This window comes from Podarcis raffonei, chromosome 15 (genome assembly GCF_027172205.1).
Source record: "Podarcis raffonei isolate rPodRaf1 chromosome 15, rPodRaf1.pri, whole genome shotgun sequence".
Classification (NCBI taxonomy): domain Eukaryota; kingdom Metazoa; phylum Chordata; class Lepidosauria; order Squamata; family Lacertidae; genus Podarcis; species Podarcis raffonei.
Window position 1 is genome coordinate 9980025 of NC_070616.1, and position 26808 is coordinate 10006832.

The 26808-nt window shown below is 44.3% G+C and overlaps 1 protein-coding gene across 4 annotated transcripts in view; it reads left to right on the forward strand.

Moving 5' to 3' along the window:
* CALN1 (calneuron 1) overlaps window positions 1-26808 on the forward strand; it is a 142219-nt gene that overhangs the window by 57622 nt on the left and 57789 nt on the right. For all 4 annotated transcript variants that reach the window (XM_053366781.1, XM_053366782.1, XM_053366783.1 and 1 more), the window contains one exon: window positions 12759-12883. In XM_053366781.1, coding sequence (XP_053222756.1) covers window positions 12759-12883 — 125 coding nt within the window. The remainder of the gene's footprint in view (window positions 1-12758; window positions 12884-26808) is intronic.

A 26808-nucleotide genomic window follows, 5' to 3' on the forward strand; every position in this document is an offset into this window, starting at 1 on the left:
CCACCTTTCAATATGAACTGGATCCAATTTCTCCCCTGCCTCTAGTTGTGGCTTGGCGGTACAGTGTATATGCTCTGCATTTAAGGATGCTGGGGTCTACCAGAAGCATCATTAGACTCTCCTGTCTGAAACCCTGGAGAGCTGCTGTCAGATACTCAGTGTATCCATTACTGAGCATGATAGACGGAGGGTTTGACCGGGGAGAAGGCTTCTTCTTGTGTTCCAGTGAAAATTCACTCTCGCACGAACACACTGCAGTAGTTCTTTAACAGCTAAAGCTACACTGATCACATGTACTTCTGTAGATCCCATATTCCTTGTTTTGGTTTACTTCCATCCGTTCTAGTCAGGTGCTGTGATTTGATTTGATTTCTTTTTGCAGGAGTATTATTATTATTAATAATAATAATGTCAGTTCTATACCACTTTATATTTTTAAGGAATAAACCCCTCAAAGCAGTTCACAACACATTAAAACGTCAAATGAAACAGTCCAGAATAAAACATTACCGAAGAAAGTCAGCCATGACATACATACGCATTCAAAGCAACTTAATTTACAGGAAACTAAAATATTGTCTTAAGGATTTCAAAATAATTCATTACAAAAGAGGTCAACTACAGAATGCACATTTAGCATAGCAAAGTGGGCAAAGAAAGAAAGAAAGAAAAGATCTTAAACATTTCGAAAGAAAGCATTACTAAAGGAAGTCAAATAGAAAATATTAATTGGATGGAGCATCTGTAAACACCGCTGCCTTTTAAATTCTACGCACAGTGTTATGGGCACAGCCTGTGTTTGGTTTAAACAACTGTGCAATGGTTTGAATACATCTGGGCCCTGCTTTGAAAAACTGACTCATGACGGCACATTAATTTTTACTCAACCATTAGGAAAATTTGCTCAGAAAGCTTATGTCCTCAGCTGATTCCGAAGGATTCTATGCTGAATTGTGTATGACGCGAGGGATGCGGGGAGAAGAGGTTATGTTAGGTGAAGTGTTCAGTTGGCTTGCAACGATAAGTTATTGAGATTCTTGTGGATGGTCATATTGAATAATCCATGCGAAGGAAAACGCTGATCGTAAACCTTCGCTGCCTTGTGGGATATCTTCAGCAGAATAAAAGGCTAAGGGGTAAATCCTGCACAAATCAAATAATGAAGGGAAGTAAAAAAACATACAGCATCCTCAGGTAGACCCTGAGTCAAATTGGGCAGCCTCGAGTCATTGTGGGCTGCTATTCTGAAGTGCCAAATTGGTATCTGAACAAAATCTTATAGTCTATTTAGTTTGTACACTCCTGTTTGGGAAAAGCAAAGTATCTGCTTTTTTTAACCTGTCTTTACAGAGAACAAGTTTGGAGGGATGGTGGCGCCTGATTTTTCTTTTAAAGTTCAAGTAGTACAGCAGGGGAACTGTGATTCAAATGGAAGTGTCAAAGGATGAAGTTTTAGGACTTGGTTGGCTTTAAAAAATATTTGTTTGTTTGTTACTTTGCCTGTGTGCCATTCATTTGATATTGCAGTACTTCAGAGAAAACATTGCTCATCACTAAAGTCAAGCTTTGGACCAAAAAGCTAGAAGATTGACAATTGGTATTATGTTGGCTAAAATAAAATTTTAAAAGGCTCCACAGAAAATGTGGGGAATGACAGGTCTGCCAGCTTAACTTACTTCCCCTGTAGATTGGTAGAAAGTCTTTTCTCCTTTCTGAAGGCAAGTAGCAGGTACTCGAAGGAAACAGAAGCTGTAGAAACCCCATGTTAGCCTCTCACATGAGTGGGCCTTCTTCAGCAAAACCTCCAAGTATCCATATTTTCCAGGGACAGTCCCAGATTTACAGAAGCCATCCTGGTTTCTGATTTGATCCTGGAATGCCCCACTCTCCTTTAGGACATTCCTATTTTCATTGGAGAAATGTAGGAGGTGGATATGGTAGGACATCCCTATTTTCATCAGAGCAATGTTAGAGGGTATGGAATTATCTGACCCCAAAGCCATCTGAAGGCAGCCCTGTATGGGGAAGTTTTAAAATGTCTAATGTTTTATTATGTGTTTATATATGTTGGAAGCTGCCCAGAGTGGCTGGGCCAACCCAGTCAGATGGGTGGGGTATAAATAGTAGTAGCAGTAATCACTATAATCATAATAATTGAATAGGACGTCCCTATTTTCATCGGAAAAATGTTGGAGGGTATGTGGGCAGGCAGAGTCTAGGGCAGGCTTCCTCTAACTCGGCCCTCCAGATGTTTTGAGACTATGATTCCCATCATCCCTGGCCACTGCTCCTGCTAGCTAGGGATCATGGGAGTTGTAGGCTAAAAACACCTGGAGGGCTGAGTTTGAGGAAGCCTGGTCTAGGGTCTGCACTCCCTAAAGGGTCCACCATGACTGGTAACGGTGACCCCATTTTTTCTAATGTTTAAATCCTGGTACTTGGAATCATCTGATGAGTGCTGAGAGCCTTCTCCGTAGAAGCAGGCTCCTAGTGTCAGTCAGCTCAGCCTTCAGATGGGCTTCATGAGTCCCTTTTAAGTTGGCACCTGATGTCACAATGATATATGGTGATTGACAGATGGATGACCCACCCACTAGTTAAAGCTGTCCGGAAGACAGAGAAAGGATCTGTTTTAGTTTCTGTTTTACTCTGAATTCCACTGAATACTTGCAGAGCAACAGTGTAACAGGGCTGTTGCTTTGATGCCTTCCTTTGCAGGCTTCTGAATAGCATTTGGTTGTCACCGTGTAAAGCAGGATACATTCAAAACCTATAAGAGAAAAGAGCCAGAGTGTTGTAGCGGTTAGAGCATCAGACTAGGACCCAGAAGTTCTCAGTTCAAATCCCCACTCAGCCATGAAGCTCACTGAGTGACACTGGGCCAGCCATTACCTCTCAGCCTAATGTACCTCACAGGGTTGTGATGGGAGGAAGGGACTTTGTACATCAGTTTGAGCTTTTTTGGAGGAAATATTGGGCTATAAATGCCATAAAATAAAGAAGTCATTTCATTACATCGCATAGCATGTTTCTGTCCAGTATTCCATTTCTGCTGATGCTTTTTGTCCATGGCAAAAGATGGTTTAATTGAAGAGAGTCAATGAAATGTACTTGCAATGTCCTTAAAGATCTCACCGTGTTCTTAGTACCAAAAAGGGAAATGAACTTATTTTTAAGTTGACAACTTAAGTGCTTCTCATTCAGGCTGAAGACGTCCGTCTGTTGCCTTTCCAGGTTAAACCCTTTCTGCTTTCCCCTCCTCCTTCTTTTAAAGGCTGATGAAAATACAGTGGTTAGCCACCAACATGGAATTAAATGCGTTAATAACATTCGTGTTTCTTCTCATTTGCAAATAACCAGAAAACAACATGGGATGCGGGTGGCGCTGTGGGTTAAACCACAGAGCCTAGAACTTGCCGATCAGAATGTTGGCGGTTCAAATCCCCGCGACAGGGTGAGCTCCCGTTGCTCAGTGCCCACTCCTGCCAACCTAGCAGTTTGAAAGCACGTCAAAGTGCAAGTAGATAAATAGGAACCGCTCCAGCGGGAAGGTAAACGGCGTTTCCATGTGCTGCTCTGGTTCGCCAGAAGCAGCTTAGTCATGCTGGCCACATGACCCAGAAGCTGTACGCGGCTCCCTCGGCCAATAAAACGAGATGAGCGCCGCAACCCCAGAGTTGGCCACGACTGGACCTAATGGTCAGGGGCCCCTTTACCTTTACCTAGAAAACAACAGCTGCCCAGTGTCCAGTGTGTGTGTGTGTGTACATAGGAATGGTCCACGGACAGTGTTTTAAGTCAAGCAAGCGATTTGCATTCTTAAAGGAGGAAAAATAAAATCTGTTCTGTTCACCAGGCTAACAACCTATGGATGGGTTTTGCTTTCTATTTAGTTGGAAATATGATGTATCTTTTGATCTTCCTTCATTGCAGGGCATTGGACTAGATGACGCTCAGGTCCCTTCCAACTCTACAATTCTATAATCTCTTCTCCCCACTTTCACATACGTTCCTTTGCCAAATAGTTTTGGATCACAGTGAAAGTCAACTTACGAGTGCATTAGTCACAATATAAATGATCTTGCATTTTGACAGGGGATAGAGGCAGTTGCACCATTGCCAGGGGAAATGGGTATTTTGCTGACAGCTGACTTCTGATGAGAATTGGTGTCGCTCACAACTTTTGACTTTCATTAGCGTCTTGCGAAGAAAGCGCAGAAATCTTACGTAATGAGATTATTGGCGTATATAAAAAGGGGGGTATGCTGGAAAATGCGCCGTTTGACATGATTGCTTTTCATTAAGGGCATCCTGCTTTTGAAAAAAGAGATTAAAGGATTGAAATGCTACTGCAAGAAAGGAGAAAAGATGTTAGTTGGATATTGGTGCTTTTGGTGCTCAGAATGGATTCATTTTGGGTGGGATGGAGATTCTTGTGCTGTCGAAGGGTTCAACAGGGGAGCTGAATGGGGAAGAATTGTAGCTCAGAGACAGAACACCTGCCTTGTAGGCAGAAGGTTCAACCCCTAGCGTCTCCAGGCAGGGCTGGAAAGATATTGGAGAGCCACTGTCTCTTAGGGTCAGCAATCCTGAGCCCGATGGATCTAATGATTTGACTCAGTATACAACAGATCCTTGTGTTCCTTTGATCACAAAGCTGGAGACAGTCCCTTGAATGTAATTTATTTATACCCATAAATGTCTGAGGCCTAGTTCTCACTGAGGTGGACAACCAGGGCCTGCATGACTAGCTTCAAATTGCATGTTGGGGCTCCAATGATAGGATGCCCCTCCATACACAACAAACTTGCTGAACATTCTAGCAGGGAGAAAATATTTAGCTTAGTCTTCTTTCCAGTGTGCAAGTATTCTCTGTGTAGGTTTTGTTTTGTGCTTTTGCTGAGGCTGGGGGTGGGTAGGAGTCTTTATGCTGTTGATTCCCTCCCAGCCATGGATCCTTCCATTCCTATTCTGACTGTCAGGGAGAAATGTTTTGCTGCCCTCACTCTGTTGACGCTTTTGCCCTCACTCTGATTTGGCTTTTAAGATGGCACTGTGAGAGTGTGAGCAGGAGAAGGAAGCAAAGTTTCTTCTCGGCAAAAAAAAAGGAGGGGCATTGAAGGGTCTTAGAAAGGAAGGAAGGGAAAATGAAAGAGAGAGAGAGAGAGAGAGAAGAGAAACAGGGGAAAATTATTAGTGGGAGCAGGAAAAGAGTTGAATGGAGACTGTGCGGTTTTGTGAAATCTTTTACTCCCTCCCAGGCCTTCCCCAACCCCATCCTGGCCCCATAGCTCAAGCTTTAACTTCCTTGGGAACTTTCAACAATGCTCACATTGATTTTCTGAGTTTGTTTGTTCTGTAGGTCTAACATGCTTGCGGTGAATTCACCCATTCAGAATTTCAGAGATTGCTGCAAAATAAATTGTCTCTCCCTGCCTCTTCCCCTGTACCTGCCCTTGAGCAGAGCCAACCTAAATTCACTTCACTTTGGAGTAATGGAGTAGCAGCTAATTGTCTTCAGTGAAGGTGCTGCAGTCAGAAAGTGGTGACTCAAAAGCCATGCTTTGTCCTTTTTATCAGATTTGCAGAGCAAGCTATCCAACTTCCATTCTGGGTTTAAACAATAGAAGTACACGTAAGGGTGAACGCAGAAGCAACATTATAAGTGTAATAATTAGACAAACTCAGCACATTACAAGACTTTTTTCCTCTCTAGGGCATAGAATGTGTGTAAGATGTTTGTCATACTTAAAATGTTCTTTCTAATATGATTTGGGTCAAAATTATGAATGTTTTGCTGGAAAAAATGGACTTTTCTGTAACAAGGGACAATAAAATTTAAGGTTTTCTTTTTACTATGTCAAATGTAACAAATCTTATAAACAGTCTCTCCCCCCTTGCTTTTTCTGTTTTTCTGCTTTGTTCTGTTCCAGAAGATGAAAAACAACCCCTAAAACAGACATTTAGCATGAATTTTACTATCTAACAAGACCATTGATCCATAAAATGAAAGCAATAAACAATGTACTGTGCTGTAAAATCAATACAACAGTATTGGTGATTTTTTAAAAAAAATGAAAATGTGTTTTTTTTTTTCTTACCTGCGCTGATGATAGCCATTATTTGGATGGGGGGGTCGGGGTCCTCTTCCAGATTCAAAATTGGTGACGCTTCTCCTGCCATTCCTTCCCTTGCTTTTTTTTACACCACTGCCACCTACAGTGAGTGGGCTTACCTGCCTTCCAGCTGGTGGGTGGACTTACCTGGCTACCTTGCCAGGTAATGGGGCGAGGGGATGGGGCGAGGGCTGGTAAAGGGCTGATGCTCTTTGGCTTAGGCTCATTTTGTTTTCCTAGCAGGTTCATCGCTTGACCTCGCTCTTGGTTAGGTAAGTGTTCCTCGTCAGGGTTTAGGACCATAGTGTGGCCTGCTGGGCCTCATGCAGCCGGCACCTCTTCCACAACTTTGGGGGTGAGATGGGGGCCATGGTGTGGCCTGCTAGGTGTCCCGCAGCCGGCGGCTAGCTGAATCGCAGCCATACAGGCGGTGTTGCCTAGGAGCACGCTCAGCTTCCGAGGCAAAGTTCGAAAACCAGAACGCTCATTTCCGGGTTTCAAGTGTTTGGGTTCCAAGTTGTCCATGAACTAAGCCTTTCAAAAACTGAGGTACCACTGTATTATGCCAGTCTGTATTGTGTGGGGCTATATGTCAGACAAGGCGAGAAGTTGGTGGTCTTGGTAGATATTGGTGCCAATGACGTGGGAAAATGTTGAGGTGTGGTGCCAAAAGACAAAATTCAATGTGAATATTTTCAAGGTAGATTTCTCTGAAATGCTACCTGTTTCATGTGCAGGGCCAGCTAGATAGAAGGCTGAGAGAGTCTCAATGTGGGGATGAGATATTGCTGCTCAGAAGAGGGGTCTGGATTTGCTACATACTGGGGAACATTATTTTTTTTAGAAACCTTCCGAGACCTGGGAATAGTTTTGGACAAACTTCTGGTGTCAAGTGATATATTTCAGCAAGCATTTTAAGCAAGTTTTGTAATGTTATGGTTAGTTCTCACAGAATTGATCTTGTCTGTATCTTTTAACCTTGCTGTACATGGCTTAGAGACCATGGTGATAATGGGTATATAAATGGTTGGAATAAATAAAATTAATTAATTAATTGACACAAAGTAGGCAAGGAAGGTGAATTTAACTGTTTCCTCCCATGCTGCGGCCCTTCCTGGCAGAATTCCTTCTCTAAAACTGATATTTGCATTGGGAGGAAATGAATGGCCACGGAGATTTTCCTTAGGATTTTAGCTAGGGAGGAAAGTGTTAAACTATCTTTCCAGGATTTTAGCTAGATGGGAAAGTGTTAAACTATCTTTCCATGCCTATTCTAATCCTGTTGATTCTCTCTCTCTCTCTGGCACACACATTTACAAAACTTTTCACTTTGCACTCTGACTAACCCAGAAAGGTGTCCGTTGAACTGAAGACAGTTGGGCCCTGGCCCTTAGAACCATGGGGCTCAAAGGAGGTGAAGCCCAAGACAGCCTCTCAAGTCCTCTTCATTGCCCAGCTGCAACACAGCAGCCCTGCAATGCTGCCAGCAGGTCCCCAGACAGAAGGGAACCTGGGATGCACTCACACAATTACTTTTCATTGCCCCAGAATGCCTCCATTCACCTTTGTGGTTTACTCAGAATGTAGCAGCAGCCTGCACTCTCTCTGAGCCTCCCAAGAACCTCAGACGAGTGCACTGGTCACTTACAACTCCAATCCTAAACTCCCAGCATAGGCACCAGCTCCTAGCGGCCCAGCTCTTTTGCCCCCCCCCATATGACCCCCCCAATGTTCAGAATGGTCAGGGGATGGAGGAATCTGAGTATAGCATGGTTTCAGTGGCTGGCTCCTCCTCCTGCTACCATGAAGGGAAAGCCTCTAGCCAGTGGTTGCAGTGGGAGGAGAAAGAGGAGGCCAATTGTGGAGGCGAGTGAAGCACAGTGTGGGTTCAGTGGCTTCTCCTCCTGCTGTTGCCACATAAGGGGAAGCAATCCCCAGCCAATGGCAGAAGCAGGAGGAGGAGGAGGCTGGGTATGAAAGAGGAGAAGCCGTTGACCACTGAAGCCACTCTACTGGTGCGTTCAGCTCCACCCCTGGCTCCTTCTGATGTCTTGACTTCACACATCATGCACCATCACACCATCATGCCTGTGCCATCATCCCCCTAATGTTCTGCACAATTTGTCACCTCTCCCTCCCAGTAACCTGAATGCCAAGAGTCTAGGTGCATGGGGATTCCAGAACCTGAGGTTGGCAACATACACACTTCAGCAGTCACTAAGATGCAAGGACACAGTTGTCCTCTAGTCTAGTTTAGCCCTTGAAAGTAACGGCGTTGGGAGGGCAATCTGACCAGGGTCCTGATGCTTATGGAGGAGTGTTTTGATCTTTTCCACTTTGTGGCATTTCCTTCGTTGAATGCTCCTGCCAACCTTACACCAGTACAGTGGTACCTCAGGTTAAGAATTCATTCCGGAGGTCCGTTCTTAACCTGAAACTGTTCTTAACCTGAAGCACCATTTTAGGTAATGGGGCCTCCTGCTGCCACCACACTGCCGGAGCACAATTTCTGTTCTCATCCTGAAGCAAAGTTTTTAACCTGAGGTACTATTTCTGGGTTAGCGGAGTCTGTAACCGGAAGCGTATGTAACCTGAGGCGTATGTAACCCGAGGTACCACTGTATTTGTGTCTCCCGCTTCCAACACCTGCTCATCCACTTTGGATAGAATCAGACCAAAGGTGAATTCAGGATCGCTGTTCACTTTCATTTCTCGATGCTGTCACATTCACCTCACACCCTGATGGAGGGTTGTGTGCCCCCTGAGGTCCAGTTTCTGGCATGTCACCAATCGCGTTGGAGTTCAACCACCATTCTTCTGGCAGCTAGCAAATTGGGAAGCTGGCATCATGCTGCAGTGATGTGTGTGCTTGGCAAAGTGTTAGTTTGCAAGAGCATTGAAGTGACTTTGAGGTTCTGCATTTGCTGATGGAGCTTTCTGGGGACGAGAGAGATGACCTTGGGTTAGCAAGGAACTTCTCTGCGTGCAAATTGGGCCCTCGCTTGAACCAGGGTCACCCCCAACATTCCCATGACAGCAACAGAAGCTTGATAAGGTGTGCATTAACTTGATTAGAAGGTCTTCAAATGTCACTTTCAAAAGGGATCTGGGAAGATCAGCCCAGGCAGGTTGCAAGATTCAGAACCACTTTCCATGCATGTGTTTCAAACAAGGAATTAGTCTTGTGAGGATGGTGCTCCTCCAAATGGAGGAAGGTTTCCCCTACTATTTTGGGATGAAGTGGGGTATGTGGATTCAAAATATGCTGTGTCCTGGTGTAGGACGGTGGGGTGAGGCCACACCTTTATAAGGCTGCCTTGTGGGGGCCATGACCTCCTTCCCTCAGTACCCTCCATGAGGTCTAGGACCATGTTGCTCTCCATGGGGGCTGAACAGGATGTGGTGGGAGTGGTGGGGGAGGTTTGGGTGGGGGTGGGTTACAGAAAATATATGCCTTTCTTCAAGCAATGAGGGCTGGGTGGCATATGCAGCAGAGTCCAATTAAACCAAGGTCAAGGATAAAGAATCAGTCTAGAGACAAAGTCAGCCAACTGCTGTTGATATCATAGGGAGTTCAGGCAAAGCACAGCAAGGCCAAGCACCGAGGAGAGAGATACCCTTGTTGTCTCTAGCAACAAGAAGGCTTAAGAAGAAGGCCTTTTATACTATGGGTCTGCAACAACAACAACAACAACAACAACAACTGGCAGTACAGGAGTTATTGGGGATGTCTTGCTCATGAGTAGGCTAATGCACCATATCATTTGTCTTTAGCCTGGACCCAAAACTTTTGATACTGGTGATCTTGAGGCTTTGGGTTGTGGTTTCTAATCACAGCTAGTAACCCAAGGGGTCCTAGATACTAAGAAGGAAGGCAATGGATTTTGGGGTGTTGATTTTAGCTGTTTCTTTGAATCAGGTCTCCAATGCAGTATACGTGAACGTCTTGAATTTTAAGTGTTTGGTTTCAAGCCATATCTTAACTTAATAAACTGGCATTAATAAAACCCTTCACTGTAATGTTTTTTTGCAGCAAGTTCAGGGGGGAAAGATACTGATGTAATTTACATCCACATGCTCGGTATGGGACAATTGCTGATAAGATGGGACAATTTTGGAACACTCTGTCCAGTAGGAAAACAAGCAAGCCAAAAGCTATCCGGTATTTTAGACTTGGCAAAAGGTGCATCGATTTTTCTTTTCTATAGGACATTTGATGAGTAAGTTGGTGCTTTGGAAGTGCAGTTTTGATAGATTAGGATGCAAAGTGGCCTTTAACTCTCAGTGGCAGGGAAACTGGAGAAGGATCTGATAGTAAAGAAAACTGCTGCAGTTTTCATAATGTGTAAATGAAAATAAACGGGCACTTCTACTGGAATCAAATGTTTTATGTATATATGTGTGTGTGTAGTTTATGTGTGTGTACACACACATGCAAACAAACAAAGGAACAAACCACTAATAAGAAAATATCAGAATGGTTCACAACAACTGTACGCAAAACCATCCATTCAAAACCATATTTAAAAAGTTAAATTCAGAAATTGGCTAACTACTGTATTCTTAATTGCCTGCATAGTTGTGAACAGAAAAGTCTTCAGCAGTCATTTAAAAGTTAAAACAGAAGGCACTTACTGAATCTCTATTAGCAGAGTGTTCCAAAAATATTGGGCTCATAATGCTAAAGCCTTGCCAGCTCAAGGGATGACCAACAGCACTCCTGCAGATGATCTCAGTGATGAAGCTGGAATATAAAGGTTCTGGTAGTCCTTGAGGTACTATGGACCTCACTTGTTTAGGGCTTTATAAAATTAATGCAAGGACCTTGAACCTGGCTTGGTAATAGATGAGCAGGCAGTGCAGCTGCGTTAAGAGTGGTGTCACTACTACTTCTCCAGATGCCTTCATCAGCAGTCTACCTTCTGCACCAGATGGAGCTTCCAGACCAGACCCAAGGGCAGCCCTTCATAGAGCACATTGCAGTAATCCAGCCTTCAGGTTAAAGCTTAAGATTTATTTAAATAGGTTCCCATCTGCAATATATATTAAGTGCAGTAATATACCTTGTGAGACATCTTTGAGAGAAGAAAAGTCTAAGGAGTAAACCCTGAACAAATTCAGAGTGGAGTGTCTAAGACGGTTGGATTGCATCTTGTACTCCTCTTTCCAGCAACTGTGGCAGCCAAGCTGGTGCCAAATGTATTGCTATGCTTTTGTTTGGAGCACATCAGTGAGACTGAGAGGGGGTCTTGTTGTCTGGACAACCCAAGACCTCTATACAAACTGCCCAGGCTTGCACCCAGAGAGGTCACTTTGGTGGTGCTGATGACATGGGAGTTCCTGGTCTTTGCAGCCCCAACAGGTACTGTGATTCTCCAGCGGTTTGACAGAATCATGGAGAAGAAGGCTGTGGATGACTGCTAGCCACAATGGCTATATTCCACCTCCAATGTTAGGGTCTGTATGCCTCTGAATACCAGTTGCTGGGAGTGACAGGCAGGCAGAGTGCTCTTCTGCTCAGGTTCCCAAAGACATCTCATTGGTCCCTGTGAGAACAGGATGCTGGCCAAGTTGGGCCATTGGCCTGATTCAGTGGGCTGTTCTTATGTTCTCGCATTTTGTGAGTCACTGATGAGGTGGGTGGGCACAAAAGCCAGTGCCATTTTGGCTATGTCACCACAGTTATGGAACACCCTCCCAATAAAAGCTGTCAGGATGCTGTCAGCAGCTCCTGGCTGGTTGCCCAGGAAAGTACAAAGACAAGGAAAAGTTTCTTATAGCTCTTTTGTATTTAAATCTTTACACAGAGAGGCTATAGGACCCAGCCTCTTGGATAATGGCGTTGTCCCAAGTGAATCTGCACCCCCAGTCTCTCCCACTTCCTTATTCCTCATTCTTATTGTCTCCTCTATGGGTACTGCTATGCGTCCTCTGTCTTTGAGCTCTTTGCTCTCCTACTTTTAAGGCTCGCCAGGTTCTGGGAGATGGAAGGTCTGGAATGCTTTCTAATGACAATGTGTCAGCAAGGTGCTGCTCTGGCTCTCCCAGGTTTTCCCAACTTCCCCTCTCATCTGTCTCTGAGCTGCTGTCTCCCTCAAACCCCTGTTGCAAATCTATACGGTCTTCCTCTTCCTCCTCCCTGGAAGGGTCAGGAGAAGGAGGCTGTCTCCACCATTCCTCCGCTGCCCAGCCCTGACAAAAGCCCATTTGCATCTATTGCTCCTCACCATTTGACAAGCAATACATATTTGGTTCTATATGAAAGATTTTGGGGATAAGTTAAGCCTGGGATGTGGAAGGATATGGCTTGAAGTTATCCATATGTAAAGCAGTATTTCTGATGCAGATGCAGTGGAGATCTTTGATGCTGTGTGTTACATATTTAATATTTGGTGTTCACATTTCCGTAAGCTGTCTTAGAGGTCCCCTTGGGAAAGAGAGGACACAATATTTCAGAACATAAATAAAAAGCATTGCAGTGGTGTTCAACCACCTTAACTCTTCAAGATCTCTATTATTCAGTCAAATTAATTCACCCTTTGTTTTATTACTCATTCCAGAATTAGTTGTTGCTTGTTTCCTGAAGAAGCTTGGACTGCTATTCAAAGGAGATCTCACACAGTTTCTTCTCTCTCCCATTAGGGAGAAGATGCCATTCCACCATGTCACGGCTGGGCTGTTGTACAAGGGGAACTATCTGAACCGGTCACTCTCAGCTGGCAGTGACAGTGAGCAGTTGGCCAATATCTCAGTGGAGGAGTTGGACGGTAAGTATGATTCACCAACAAGTTGGAGAATCATGGCGCTCCATTTTTAAAAATTAAATCCTTATGACCTTGCAAGTTGTGAGTTGAAAGATATGCATGGGATGGGCCAGAAAACGGTTACCTTGGTAGTGTTTCTGAAAATTTAAAATATTCACTTTAAAAATAAATAAATTGTGAGATTGCTGATCACAGGGACTAGATTCCATCTTCCCATGCATCTATTGAAGTCCAATTGAAGATGGCATAAGGTAACTCCTCCCATGGTCCTTTCTCAGATCAACAAACTGGGAAGCTGCAAGAGGATACATGTTGGAACAAAAAAAACCCCCAGCCCTCTTAATTTCATATATGCACTTATGGGGTCTGAACTGGAGGTGAGAGACCAGGAGCAAAGCCTTGGGGTCACAGTAGACAGCTCAAAGAAGATGTCAACCTAGTGTGCCATAGCCATGAAAAAGGCAGATTTCATGCTAAGGATCATTAAGAAAGAAATTGAAAAGAAAACTGCCAATATCATCATCCAATTACAGTATGGTACTGTCATGGAGTTCTACTCAGTATTGATCCAGAGCAGACTCCATTGTATAGTTAGCAGAATAAAAACTTAAAACACATTGCAGGATTCCCAAAAATAGACCAGAGGCAATTATATTTCATCCAGCAGAGCTTTACTGCTATTGAAGGCAAATGAGCATAATGGTCACAAATCCAATACATTCAGGATTGGCACTGTCCATAAGAAATCCAGTTGTGGCAGACTTAACTTAGACTTACAATAACTTATAATAAGTCTAAACCTTAACACTAAGCATAATATGTACAGAATACCACAGCAGAAGGAAAAGAGATAGAAAGAGAAAGTGAAACCCAGGCTCCTTCTGGCCTTACTTTTATAGTCAGCATGACCTTGACAGAAAGAGATAAGAGAACCAGTTTAAACCAGTTGTACTCAGCTTCTCTGTAGGAATAACCCAAACATCACGAACCTTCTGCTTATTTCTTTCACACAGAGAAGCTTCCAAAACCCTCTTGAATTAATTAGAATAGGGAAGATCTCTACGTATTAGATCAATACTTTCTGCACTAAGAAATGCAAACTGACAGATATGACCACATTTGGAGAACTTGTGTACAGTTCTGGTTGCCTCACCTCAAAAAGGTTCTTGTAGAGTTGGAAAGAGCTCAGAAAAGGGCCACAAAAAATGATCAAGGGGATGGAGCAACTCCCTTACAGAGAAATGTTGCAGAATTTGAGAAAAGGTGAGTAAGAGGCAACGTGATAGAAGATTAGGAAATTATGTATGGCATGAAGAAAGTGGATAGAGAAAGGTTTTTGTCCCTCTCTCATAACACTAGAACTCAGGGACGTCCAATGAAGCTGAATGTTGGAAGGTTTAGGACAGATAAAAGAAAGGAATGTAGGCGCAGGTTAATTCTGTGTCCAGGGCAGCTGTTTATCAGCTCCATCTGGTACGCAGGCTGAGACCCTACCTGCCCATGGACTGCCTCGCCAGAGTGGTGCATGCTCTAGTTATCTCTCACTTGGACTACTGCAATGCGCTCTATGTAGGGCTACCTTTGAAGGTGACCTGGAAACTACAACTAATCCAGAATGCAGCAGCTACACTGGTGACTGGGGGCGGCCACCGAGACCACATAACACCAGTCTTGAAAGACCTACACTGGCTCCCAGTACGTTTCCAAGCACAATTCAAAGTGCTGGTGCTGACCTTTAAAGCCCTAAATGGCCTCGGTCCAGTATACCTGAAGGAGCGTTTCCATCCCTATCATACTGCCCAGACACTGAGGTCCAGTGCCGAGGGCCTTCTGGTGGTTCCCTCACTGCAAGAAGCCAAGTTACAGGGAACCAAACAGAGGGCCTTCTCGGTAGTGGCACCCACCCTGTGGAACGCCCTCCCACCATATGTCAAAGAGAAAAACAACTACCAGATTTTTAGAAGACATCTGAAGGCATCCCTGTTTAGGGAAGCTTTTAATGTTTAATAAGTTATTGTATTTTAATATTCTGTTGGAAGCCGCCCAGAGTGGCTGGGGAAACCCAGCCAGATGGGTGGGGTATAAATAAAACATTATTATTATTATATGTAGCATATATTTAAACTATGGGACTTGCTCCCTCAGGAGGCAGTGATGGCCAGCAAATTGGATGGCTTTAAAAGAGGGTTGGACAGATTTGTGGAGGAGAAGGCTCTCAACGGCTACTAGCCATAATGGCTATGCTCTACCCCCAAAGTTTGAGGCAGCAATGTTTCTGAATACCAGTTGCTGGAAGCCACAAGAGGGGAAAATGCTGTTGTGCCACTTTCTGCTCCCTGATTTCCCACAGGCATCTGGTTAGCCACAGTGAGAACAAGATGCTGAAGCAGATGGGCCTTTGGCCTGACCCAGGGGGCTATGCTTATACTCTGATGCTATTTTCACAATCAGAGGTAGCCAGGACTCCTTGACCTCCATGAGATGCATTATTTAGTTGTAGCTGTCCAAATGTTGGAGGAGACTCTTGAGAGTCCCATAGACTGCAAGAAGATCAAACCTCTCCATTCTGAAGGAAATCAGCCCTGAGTGCTCACTGGAAGGATAGATTGTGAAGCTGAGGCTCCAATACTTTGGCCACCTCATGAGAATAGAAGATGCCCTGGAAAAGACCCTGATGTTGGGAAAGATTGAGGGCACAAGGAGAAGGGGACGACAGAGGACGAGATGGTTGGACAGTGTTGTCAAAGCTACCAGCCTGAGTTTGACCAAACTGCGGGAGGCAGTGGAAGACAGGAGTGCCTGGTGTGCTCTGATCCAGGGGGTCACGAAGAGTCGGACACGACTAAAGAACAACAACAACAGCTGTCCAAATAATGCTGAACTCCAGGTCCCATCACCTCCTAGTCTTTGCCCATGTGGGCTGTAGCTATTGGGAATTGTAGTTCTGCAACATCTGGATGGCCACAGGTTTCCCCACCCCTGTTTTACACAATTTGTTTATTAGCATTAGACAACAATCCAGTGAGGTGGGACATGAGAGCTGCGCATGACCAGTCCCTTCTTAATTTTTATTTTCAGACAGGGCAGGTTTGTAGATGTGAAGGCAATGCTTCAGACCTGACTTCCTCCATTCTGGTTAATCTTACAGAGAGTTTTGGGTATGAATGGGTTCTCTTTAAGGGACACCTGTTCCACACGCACACACACACATGCACACATATTCTGATGCTCAGTTCAGGGTTTGCAGTGGCACGTCCTTCTTCTGAACTTGTAGATGGGCTTGACTCATAGACTTGGTTATGAACGGAAATGTGTCTTTCTGAATGAAAGTGTTTCTGTAGTGGAAAGAGGCATAATGGCTGCTCTCTCTGATAACTGTGTTATAAAAACTGTGAGTGTGAATTCGGCACATTGGTTTCTGCCTTGTCCCGACCCCCACCCCCATGCTTGAGTTGCATGAAGTATCTGTGTACGTGTGGGGTTTTGTTTTGTTTTCTGCATAATGTCGCTAGAGCTTTTTGCTAATAGTCTGTTTTTCTTCACCTGTTAGACAATCAGTTTCTCATGGGAATTCCCAACGCATTTTTTCCCCTAGCACAGTTTTTGCTGCATTAATAGCTTCCTGATGATGTCCCAGTCTTTCAGCTAAGCTGAAAACATTTGCTTCCTAGGGGCACTTAAAAACGAGAGGCAGAAAGTTCCATTTGTGTTGAAGATGATTTGGATTCTCTGAGATCTCTGTAACAGCATGCATGGGTAGAATGCTTGTTCCCCTTAATACTGGCTGAAGTAATACAAAAACTAGAAGGATGATCTCTCTCTTGAACTTTTTAGCAGTAGTTTTGTTCTATTTATAACTACCTGTGCTATCTTTCTTGCTAGCAGAGCAGCCCATAAGCTTAAGGGCTCAGCAGGGTCTCTAAGTGCCTTCTCCTGTGTCAAACGGTGCAGAGTCTCAAAACCAAACTTCACTGAATGAAAGTTTAGTTTAGGGCCCAGTTCAAAGGGTGGTGTACTCTTTCTCAGCAGCCTTCCTTAGTACCAGTAGTGTAGTGTCAGTTACCGGTGCCCAGGGTGGGCACAAAATCGCATGCACTGCCCAAGTGGGTGCCAGCCTAGCCATTGCCGCCACTGCTAGAGCAACCCCACCCATACCAGAGCAAAGCAGGGCCATGCTGAGCTGCCTGCCTGCCTGTCCACACAGGGGGGAGCCCAGCTAGTTGGTGTGGCCCTTGGTGGGCAGAGAGGAACACCAGCTCTACTGGGGACGCGTGTGAGCACCTACTTTGTGCCCTCTCAAAAACTGCGTGCCTGGGCCTCACACAACCCACGCTACGTCCCTGCCTAGTACCCCCACCTGCCACCACCCCTTAAGCTCATGGAGTATAAGACTATCAGTGCCACTGGTGGGGGGCTTTCTTATTTCAACACGATTCCTCAGTGAAGATCTTAGTAGGTATCTGTGCTTGGTTTGGAAAGATTTTTGCATATGCAATTGCGCTCTCTCTCTCTCTCTCTCTCTCTCTCTCTCTTTCTTTCCTTCTCTCTCATTGTGAAATTGCTTCAAGATGTCATTAATAAAAATTATAAAACTGCCATATCTGCAAGAAAACTAAGAGAGACCCATTCCCCCTGACGTTCCAATGTTCTACGTGATGGAGATTGCTTTGTAAAGATAATAATTCACTCATGAGATCCCCTCCTTACACTCTGAAGAAGTATAGCATGGGCACAAATGGACTCAGCTGAGAGTGAACTAGGGCAGAACTGATCACTCTCGCCTGGGAACAAATTGCAGCACAGCCAAGGCGCTCAGGCGATCCAGTTGACAAAGGTTAGTCATCTAGGTGATGATCTGTCAGCTCTAAAGCTGGCTTAAAGATACAGCACACTGCACCCAGGTCATTGAATTGTCCACTGTGGTGAGCTGGGTGTGTTTAAACAGCACATAGCTGCCCCTTTAGCTTAGGTGACTGGTGCAAAGGAACCCACCCCAAACCAAGGACAGGTTCAGCCATTATAAACCTCAAAGTTTCACGTCAAGGCTTCCCAAACCGGTGGCTTTCTTGGCTCCTTGATGAACTTAGAAAGTTTCCATGGGCCTCAACCCAAATCCTTCCAAATGTAAACAAAATAAAGTCAAGGAATATCAATATATCATCAACATTTCTTAGCGCTCAAGCACCATGAAGGAAGGAATAAGGAAGTAAAGCAAGTGTAAATAATGAAACCATCCTTTTTACCTTCTCTAATGAGATGGATGGACCTGATGAGCTTTGACAAGTGTGTGAATACTGGGCTGGACGTTTGTGAGTTTGTGTCTTAAGTCTAAGAATACCGTTGTATTGTGGAATTGTTGTATTAGATACAGAAGTTCCCTAATGGCAAGATAGGTGCACTCTGCACATGCCCATGCCAGTTATCTATGAGAATCTTAGTTCCTTATTAATTTTTTTGCACTATACCTCATGAACTTCTTTAACAGGCCCCTTTTGACCCCTGCACAGTCCCATCAACCAGAGAGTTTACCCAATCAGGTCAATGCCCATCTAGTCCAGCATCCTGCTTTAACAGTGGCCTACCCTAGTCTAAAGCTTATAAAGTTCTCATTACTGTTAGTATATGAAGCCCTTAACAACTTAGGACCAGTCTACTTGGGAGATCGTTTTACTGTATATATGTCCATTGCTTTGATCTGCAGAAATTACACTGTTACAGGTACCAAATAATATTCATTCTGCATTTGTAAGAAGTTGATATTTTACTGTGACAGCACCCACATTTTGGAATTCCTTACCTTTTGACATCAGGCAGGTTTCTTCACTGTACTGTTTTTAGCACCTACTCAAAACATGTCCATTTAGACAAGCCTACTATGCACATGTCTTTTAAATCTGTTTTTAGCCTATCACTGGTTTTAGTTACTATTTGAGTGTGTTAAATAGCTGCTTTAAACTGTTTTATGTATGATTTTATTGATTTATTCTTTTTGGTAAACTGCTTTTACAGTCAAGCAGTACCTACATTTTATGAAAGTTGGCAACCATTGAGCTAGTAACTTGAAACTTGCCATGCATGATCTGACTGACGGCATCCACAGATATGCCAAATTTCAGATGCCTCTGATACAAATTGCCACAAGTATAGGAAGTTTAAGAATGTTGAAAATGGACCTGCTGACCATTTTCACTCATTTTCTTAAATGGGCATTTCGTATACCTCACTCCAATTTTGGTGAGAGCTTACTAATGGACATTATTTATTGTTGTCAGGGAAGGCAAACCTTAATTCATTTTGTGAAGTTCCAAGCAGCGCTTAAAAACCACTCAAGCTTTTATTGCCTATTAAATCCTATGGCACCAACTACCTGCGACATGGATACCGGTGTTTTGAAACATATTTTTTGGGGGGTGGGGGACTTAATTGTTTACAGAGGGCACCACCTAGTGGTTGACATGTGCAATACTTATTGCTTGGCTTATGGAATAGAACAGTGTGGTGCAGTGGTTAGATGTAAGGTTGCTAATGTTTGTTTGTTTGTTTGTTTGGCCAATGGGGGCATCTGGGAAATTCAGAACCTGCTGTGGACATGGCATGTGCATCCTGAAATGGTACCCATCCACACCAGCCACTCACAGCTCCACACTTCTAATGACTTGTTAGCGTTCTGTTTCATATGTTGTTTTTTTAAATCATTCAGTATACTGGAAATGTCGCACAGCTAATACTTGAAAGAACCCTGAACACCCACTGGTGGCATGAGAGATTATGTAAACAGAGAGGGGAAGTCTTGATTCCTTAGCCAGCCCAGAGAGAGAGAGAAGAGGCAGCAGAGATTCTGAGAAACAAAGACAGAGTTTTAGTGCAGGTAATTCTGAGACGGGATCTATTTCTGTGCATTTTGGGGTGATGTTCCTGTGGGAGAGAGGGGGAGATAAATGGTGGAGTGGATTTGTGCCGGTGGAGGAGAGTAGAGGAGACTGAGAGTTCCTTCAACAGGAATTGTTTGGGGGACATTGTGGGGTGGGGGGTTGTCCTTCGCAGGAATCCTTTTGTGATTAGCCACCCCCAAACACAGCAGTCATTTTCTGGCATTGCCTATGGCAGAATGTACCCACAGGCCCGAAAAAGGTGGGGTTTTTTTTAGTCAAATCTGGGGGTTTGGAGAGAGGCACAAAGCAGCTGGAGATGGTTGAGTAAACTGGGTTTTGTGAATAGCTGGTGAATAGCCAAACCTTGAGACTGGATTATTATTGCTCTTTGGAAATGATCTGGAAGATTCAGCTAGTGCAGAACACAGCTGCCCAACTGTTGACAGGTTCAAGGTCATGGCGTGTGGGTGTGTTTTGTATGTAGTTTTTAAAAATGTTAATGTTTGGTGTGTGTTTCTTTTTCTTTTTCTCCATGGTAAAATGTTTTTAAATTTGTGGTTTTAAGAATAAGTCACTTGGAGAACTTTTGGGCAACAAGTGACAAATAATTCTAGAACAGTGGTACCTTGGTTTAAGAACAGCTTAGTTCATGAACAACTTGGATTAAGGATTCTGTAAACTTGGAAGTAGGTGTTTTGGTTTGTGAACTTTGCCTTGGAAGCAGAACATATTCTGCTTCCTGTTGAGTGTGTCCCATTTGTAAACTGAGTCCCCCGCTGCTATGGGAAAGCACGCCTTGGTTTAAGAACACTTTGGTTTAAGAATGGACTTCTGGAACGGATCAAGTTCGTAAACCAAGGTACCACTGTAAATTCTAATTCTACTACCACCACAATTAGTAACAATGATCATAATTCATTGAGATTAAATTAGGTGTTAATTGGTCCAGTACCTTCAAGTTAAGGGGATCTGTGTATCACATTATACAAGGATTCCTGCTTCTGTTGAATTGTCAACTGAAAGAACTGAGGGAGCACAGAAGGCATGTGAGGAAAGAGACAAAGAATTGGAGCTAAAGTCTTGATTTAAGTCTTTCCCAGCAGTTCAAATGCATTCATCTTTGCAATTTGGCTTCTTTTTGGGTTCTCATTTCCCCCCTAGTCTTCAGTTCACCATATTTTCACATTAAAAATAAAGCCCTTACAAAAAATTGTTGGCATTTTAAGACGTGTGTCAGGGAGAATGTAAAGCACTGTAGAGTCCTCGCTAGTAAATTGTACTCAGAGTAGTTCCACTGAAATTAAAGTTAGTCACGTCCATTAATGTAAATGGATGTAACTCTGAGCGTGATCAAAGTTGTATGTAACCTTTAATGGGCATTTCTCCATGTATATTTATATGAGACATTTTGCAGAGTATACATATTTTGGCAAGCAATTTCCCCCAATAAGGATGCATGTTAGTTTTCACTAATATATGTGTTTTAATGGATATTTCCCACTAATATGTGCATGTTTTTACACATGTGGTGGAACTGTATCCAAAAATTCGGATACATGGGAATTGCAGAGGATAGCTGTGTTTTGCTTCACATTTATTTTGCTTAGGCAAGTATGACAGAAGTCGGTTGTTAGTAGGGAGTGGCATTCAGACGACTGTAAGGTAGCCTTCCTTATGTTTACTCAGGATGGGGGTAAGATGGAGATAGTCACCAGGTTTCTGCAACATGCAATGAGGATTCACATATGTTATACTATACAACATTAACTCAAGTGTTAGATGCAGGTTTTTGATGAGTGATTTTATTGTACTGAACCCTATTGGAATCTTGTATATATGACAATGAAGGTTTGAGAATTTGATTTGATTTGATTTAACTGAAGTAGGTTCACCCAAATTTCTTTCCCATCCTTGCATCTGGACTGAACTCTATAACTTTGTTGGAGCTGATGGGAACTGCAGCCATTATAAACTGGCTTTGCATCAGTCTGGACAAATCCTGAAGAAATTTCTGCCAGTACAGGATTTGTCTGGGGTGAGTCACTATCGCCCTGGCTTAGGTCCACCTGGAGCAATCCGGAGCTATAGAAAAATGGATGTGGCAGAGGATATTAAACAAAAAGTTGGGCAGCAAGGAGATGGGAGGTGGGGAAAGAAGATGCAGTTGAGACTCTGCCATCATTGCAGCCTCCTACTCACCGCCTGTCCCTTGGGCCCCAAATCAGATTGGAGTGGGACAGCTCTGTTCTAAACTATAATCCTATCAAGGCCAGATTTAGGTTTGATGGTTTTGAAGGTAATGGGGCCCTTTATATGTCCAGCTGTCCTTTGTCAACAACAAATTGTCACTTTTTTGTGTTGAATATATGCTATATGGTAATTTATGGACCTAATAGGTATCTAAAGACATTTGCACATAACAAAAGATGTATTTTATCAAAGTAATTGTTGAACTAAAATACAATTAAGAAGTATATTAATAGTGATTTTTGGGGGGCGGGCAAGAGAGTGGGGCCCTAAGCTATAGCTTGTTTAGCTTATACGTAAATCCAGCACTGAATCCTATGCAGGTTGCTCAAAATAAGCCTTGACAAGACTAGGCAAGTTCCTGGGCAAGATTGGGCAAGTTCTCCATGCTGGAGAGCCAGCGTGGTGTAGCGGTTAAGAGTGGTGGACTCGTAATCTGGTGAACTGGGTTCGCTTCTCCGCTCCTCCACAGGCAGCTGCTGGGTGACCTTGGGCTAATCACACTTCTCTGAATTCTCTCAGCCTCACTCACCTCACAGAGTGTTTGTTGTGGGGGAGGAAGGGAAAGGCGATTGTAAGCCATTTTGAGACTCCTTAAGGGGAGTGAAAGGCGGGATATCAAGTCCAAACTCTTCTTCTTCTTCTTCTTCCTCCTGGAGCCAGCTCGCAGTGGTGAATTGGTTTTGTTTCCTGGCATAGGTACACCCCATTGTCCATTTGTTATCCTGGCTGCTAGATTTTGGAGGTGACTCCTAAATCCAATGTGTGGCAGCTGTGAAAAGGGAAAATGTCATGCCAGGAATCATTAGGAAAGGAACTGGGGGGGAAACCCTGCCAATATCATTATACAAAACTATGGTGTGATAGCATTTGGAATAGTATGCTCCAGAGCTAATTACCCTCAAAAATTTAGTCCTAGCAATGCCATTTATCATTTGTAGTAGTGTGAAAGCATTTGGATTTTGATTTGCCTTTCCCCTAAACACATACCTTTTGAAAGAGAACTCTTAAAAAATCAACACACAACGATGCAATTTTTAATTGATATTAAATTGTGTAACTCAAGAGTAAATTGCCAGGTTGAAACTGACATGCCATCCATAACAGGTGTCTTGGGAGGATTCCGATGTGCGTTAAGGGTTTCTATTTAAAACTGTGCCATATGGGTAATGATGTCTACGTTTGAGCAAATTAATTCAGGCAGCCGGAACACCACTTCAGCTTAAACGCCTGGCAATTCTTGCACTGCCTCAGACAGGTTTATGCAAACTCCTTTGTCTCAAATGCCCCCCTTTGCTCCTTTTAATATTGCAAATGGCTAAAAATGCAGTTCACAGATTGGAAATATATCTAACAGTGAATGGGATCATCACTGCTGAGTCACCCCTACAGGAGGCATTATAATAATGGGCTATTGTTGGAAAGGATAAAGGAAGGAGGAGAGAGGATAATAAATATATGTTGGGGGGAAATCACATAATTCCTAGGTGGGCTTTGGGCGAGTTGGGAAACTGCAATGATGCATGCAGCCCATTGGGCCAGGATGGGTGGGTGAAAGGCAAAGCCAGGGCTAACAATATTGGTATTTATACAAGCTAATGGTGAAAGCAATTGGATTGCCGTTGCAACAAAGTAGGTCCCAAAGCCGTTTCTTGGGAGGTGGAAGCTCAGAGTGTGGAAGCTCAGAGGCAAATAGCTTGCTCAGGAAGTGTGGAAGCTCAGAGGCAAATAGCTTGCTCAGGAAGTGTGGAAGCTCAGAGGCAAATAGCTTGCTCAGGAAGTGTGGAAGCTCAGAGGCAAATAGCTTGCTCAGGAAGTGTGGAAGCTCAGAGGCAAATAGCTTGCTCAGGAAGTGTGGAAGCTCAGAGGCAAATAGCTTGCTCAGGAAGTGTGGAAGCTCAGAGGCAAATAGCTTGCTCAGGAAGTGTGGAAGCTCAGAGGCAAATAGCTTGCTCAGGAAGTGTGGAAGCTCAGAGGCAAATAGCTTGCTCAGGAAGTGTGGAAGCTCAGAGGCAAATAGCTTGCTCAGGAAGTGTGGAAGCTCAGAGGCAAATAGCTTGCTCAGGAAGTGTGGAAGCTCAGAGGCAAATAGCTTGCTCAGGAAGTGTGGAAGCTCAGAGGCAAATAGCTTGCTCAGGAAGTGTGGAGGCAAATAGCTTGCTCAGGAAGTGTGGAAGCTCAGAGGCAAATAGCTTGCTCAGGAAGTGTGGTACCTCGGGTTACATACGCTTCAGGTTACAGACTCCGCTAACCCAGAAATAGTACTTCAGGTTAAGAACTTTGCTTCAGGATGAGAACAGAAATCGTGCTCCAGCGGCGCGGCAGCAGCAGGAGGCCCCACTAGCTAAAATGGTGCTTCAGGTTAAGAACTGTTTCAGGTTAAGTCCGGACGTCCGGAACGAATTAAGTACTTAACCCGAGGTACCACTGTATAGCTTTTTCAGGAAAATGAGTGCAGGCTGCAATTGTATACAGTGGAGGGTGATTCAATAGTGCAATTGGGACACTGCCCCTATCAACCTCAGCCCATCCCCAGCCAGCCCTCCACTTACCTGTCTTCTTACTTCTGACCAGTACAGACATGGTCATGCCTATACGCTTCCTCCTCCTTTGTGGATCTCCTTCAGTTTGCCCATGCACATAGGTATCAATCACTGTTGCCACCATCTAAGCTCATGGCAATGAAAGAAAGGCCGTGACCCCTTTCCCAGTCAAGCACAAACACTTTGAAGCCCTTGTAGAATTTAGCAGCAAGGAGGATCGGACAAAATTAGCTGGCTCTGCCTGTCATTGGCTCTGCCACCACCTACAGCTGGTCTGCCTATCTTCTGCCCTACCAGCCCCAATGGGCACCATTGGTGGGCAGCAAACTAGGGTTACCAGATGACAGTCTTCCTCACTCCGGCAGTGTGTCCTGAAACATGTGCTCTTTTTCTGGGATGGTGGGCCTGCCAGAACAGCAGAAAATAAGCTTGCATCATCTTCCATGCAAAAGCCCTTCAGATATTTGAAGATGGCTATCGTGATACTTCTTAGTCTTCTCTTCTCCAGGCTAAACATACCCAACTCCCTCAACCATTCGCCAAAGCCCCCTTTATGATTGTTGTTTATCCTGGAGAAGAGAAGATTGAGAGGTGATATGATAGTCACCTTCAAATATCTCTAGGACTGTTGCATGGAAGATGGAGCAAGCTGAGAGGAGGGCCTGAACTAGTGGAGTCAAATGGCAAGAAAGGATATTTCAACAAAACATTAGGAAGAACTTCCTGGTGCTGAGAGCTGTCCAACAGTGGAATGGACTATCTCGGAAGGTGGTGAACTCTCTTTCATTGGAGATTTTTAAAGAGACATTGGATGGGCATCTGTCAGGTATCATTCAGTTGTGATTCCTGCATTGCAGGAGTTTGATGACCTTTGAGGTCCCTTCCAACTCTACAGCATAGCTGTCAACTTACAGATTTGAAAATAAGGGACCAGCAGCCTCGCAAATAAGGGATCAGCAGCCAAAATAAGGGATTTTCAGAGTGCAGGTATGTTCGACTTCTGAACCCCTCTGAGCCAAAAGCAGAAAGCCCAGCCAGCAGCCAAACAATGCCTCAAGCAGTGGTTCCCACAGCGCAACAACCCGGCAAAGGGGTGCAGCAAGGAAAACCACCGTCACCGCTCCGCTGGGAAGCGCTGAGCAAAAGCGAGTCCCCAGGCAACACAGCCGATTTGATCGGCACAAGGCATGCAAGCTCCACCCCCCCAGTCATTCTTAGACTCCTTACTGGGTGAGCAATGCAGCTAAGCAACACAGTTGGAGCCTCCCTCCTCCCTGGCTGGCAGGGAGGGAGGGAGAGGAGCTGCTTCCTTCGAAACCCGGGAAATTTAAGAGACATCATCAGTGAGGGACAGCAGCGGGACATGGCGCTGGGATAAGGGACTTTCCTGTCAAATAAGGGACGGTTGACAGCTATGCTCTACAGTTCTACAATTCTATGATTCTACATCAGGAAGGGAGAAGATGTCAGGGATGAGGGCAGTCACTACTTCTCTTGTGAGAGTGTTTAAGGGTGAGGGTTTTTTTTTTTGCAAAAGTACATTCATGGTTATAGGGACTGTGGTGCAGCGAGGCAGGTACGTGAATTGGGGCCTCTCCTTGTGCTTTGTTCTAGGATCAAACTAAGAATTCCATCTGTAAGAATTCAATCTCTTATCTTCTCATAGCTGCTCATAGCTTTCCCTTTTGGAAAGTCGATGAGAAGTTTGTCCCTAAAGGAATGGTATTACAGAGTCTGGCTGCTGACGCCAGCTGGCAAGTTACGCAGCAGTGCAGACTGGCTAGGAGAGACATGGAGCATGACGCATTTGAAGCAACCTGGACACCCTTTCTTGCATTTATTAATTCCAACCCAGGGGAACGCTAAACTGTCTCTACTTTACCTATTATTTTGGGAAGGATTCTTGAGTTGAACTATAAATCTATATATGTGAACTTGCTTTGTTTATGTACATTGCATAAGGGACGTAGGAAGGTGCCTTATATTGAGTTTAAATCTTGGCCCATCCATCACAGTATTGGCCACACTGACTGGCAGCAGCTCTCTGGGGTGTCAGTCTAGGTTCTCACTCAGCCCTAATGGGAGATGTCGGGGATCGAACCTGGAAGCTTCTGCAAGTAAAACAGGTGCTACAGCCCTTCCCCCACAAACTGCATGATTTGTAGACCGCTAGATGTGGAGCACATAGGGACGCGGGTGGTGCTGTGGGTTAAACCACAGAGCCTAGGACTTGCTGATCAGAAGGTCGGCGGTTCGAATCCCCACG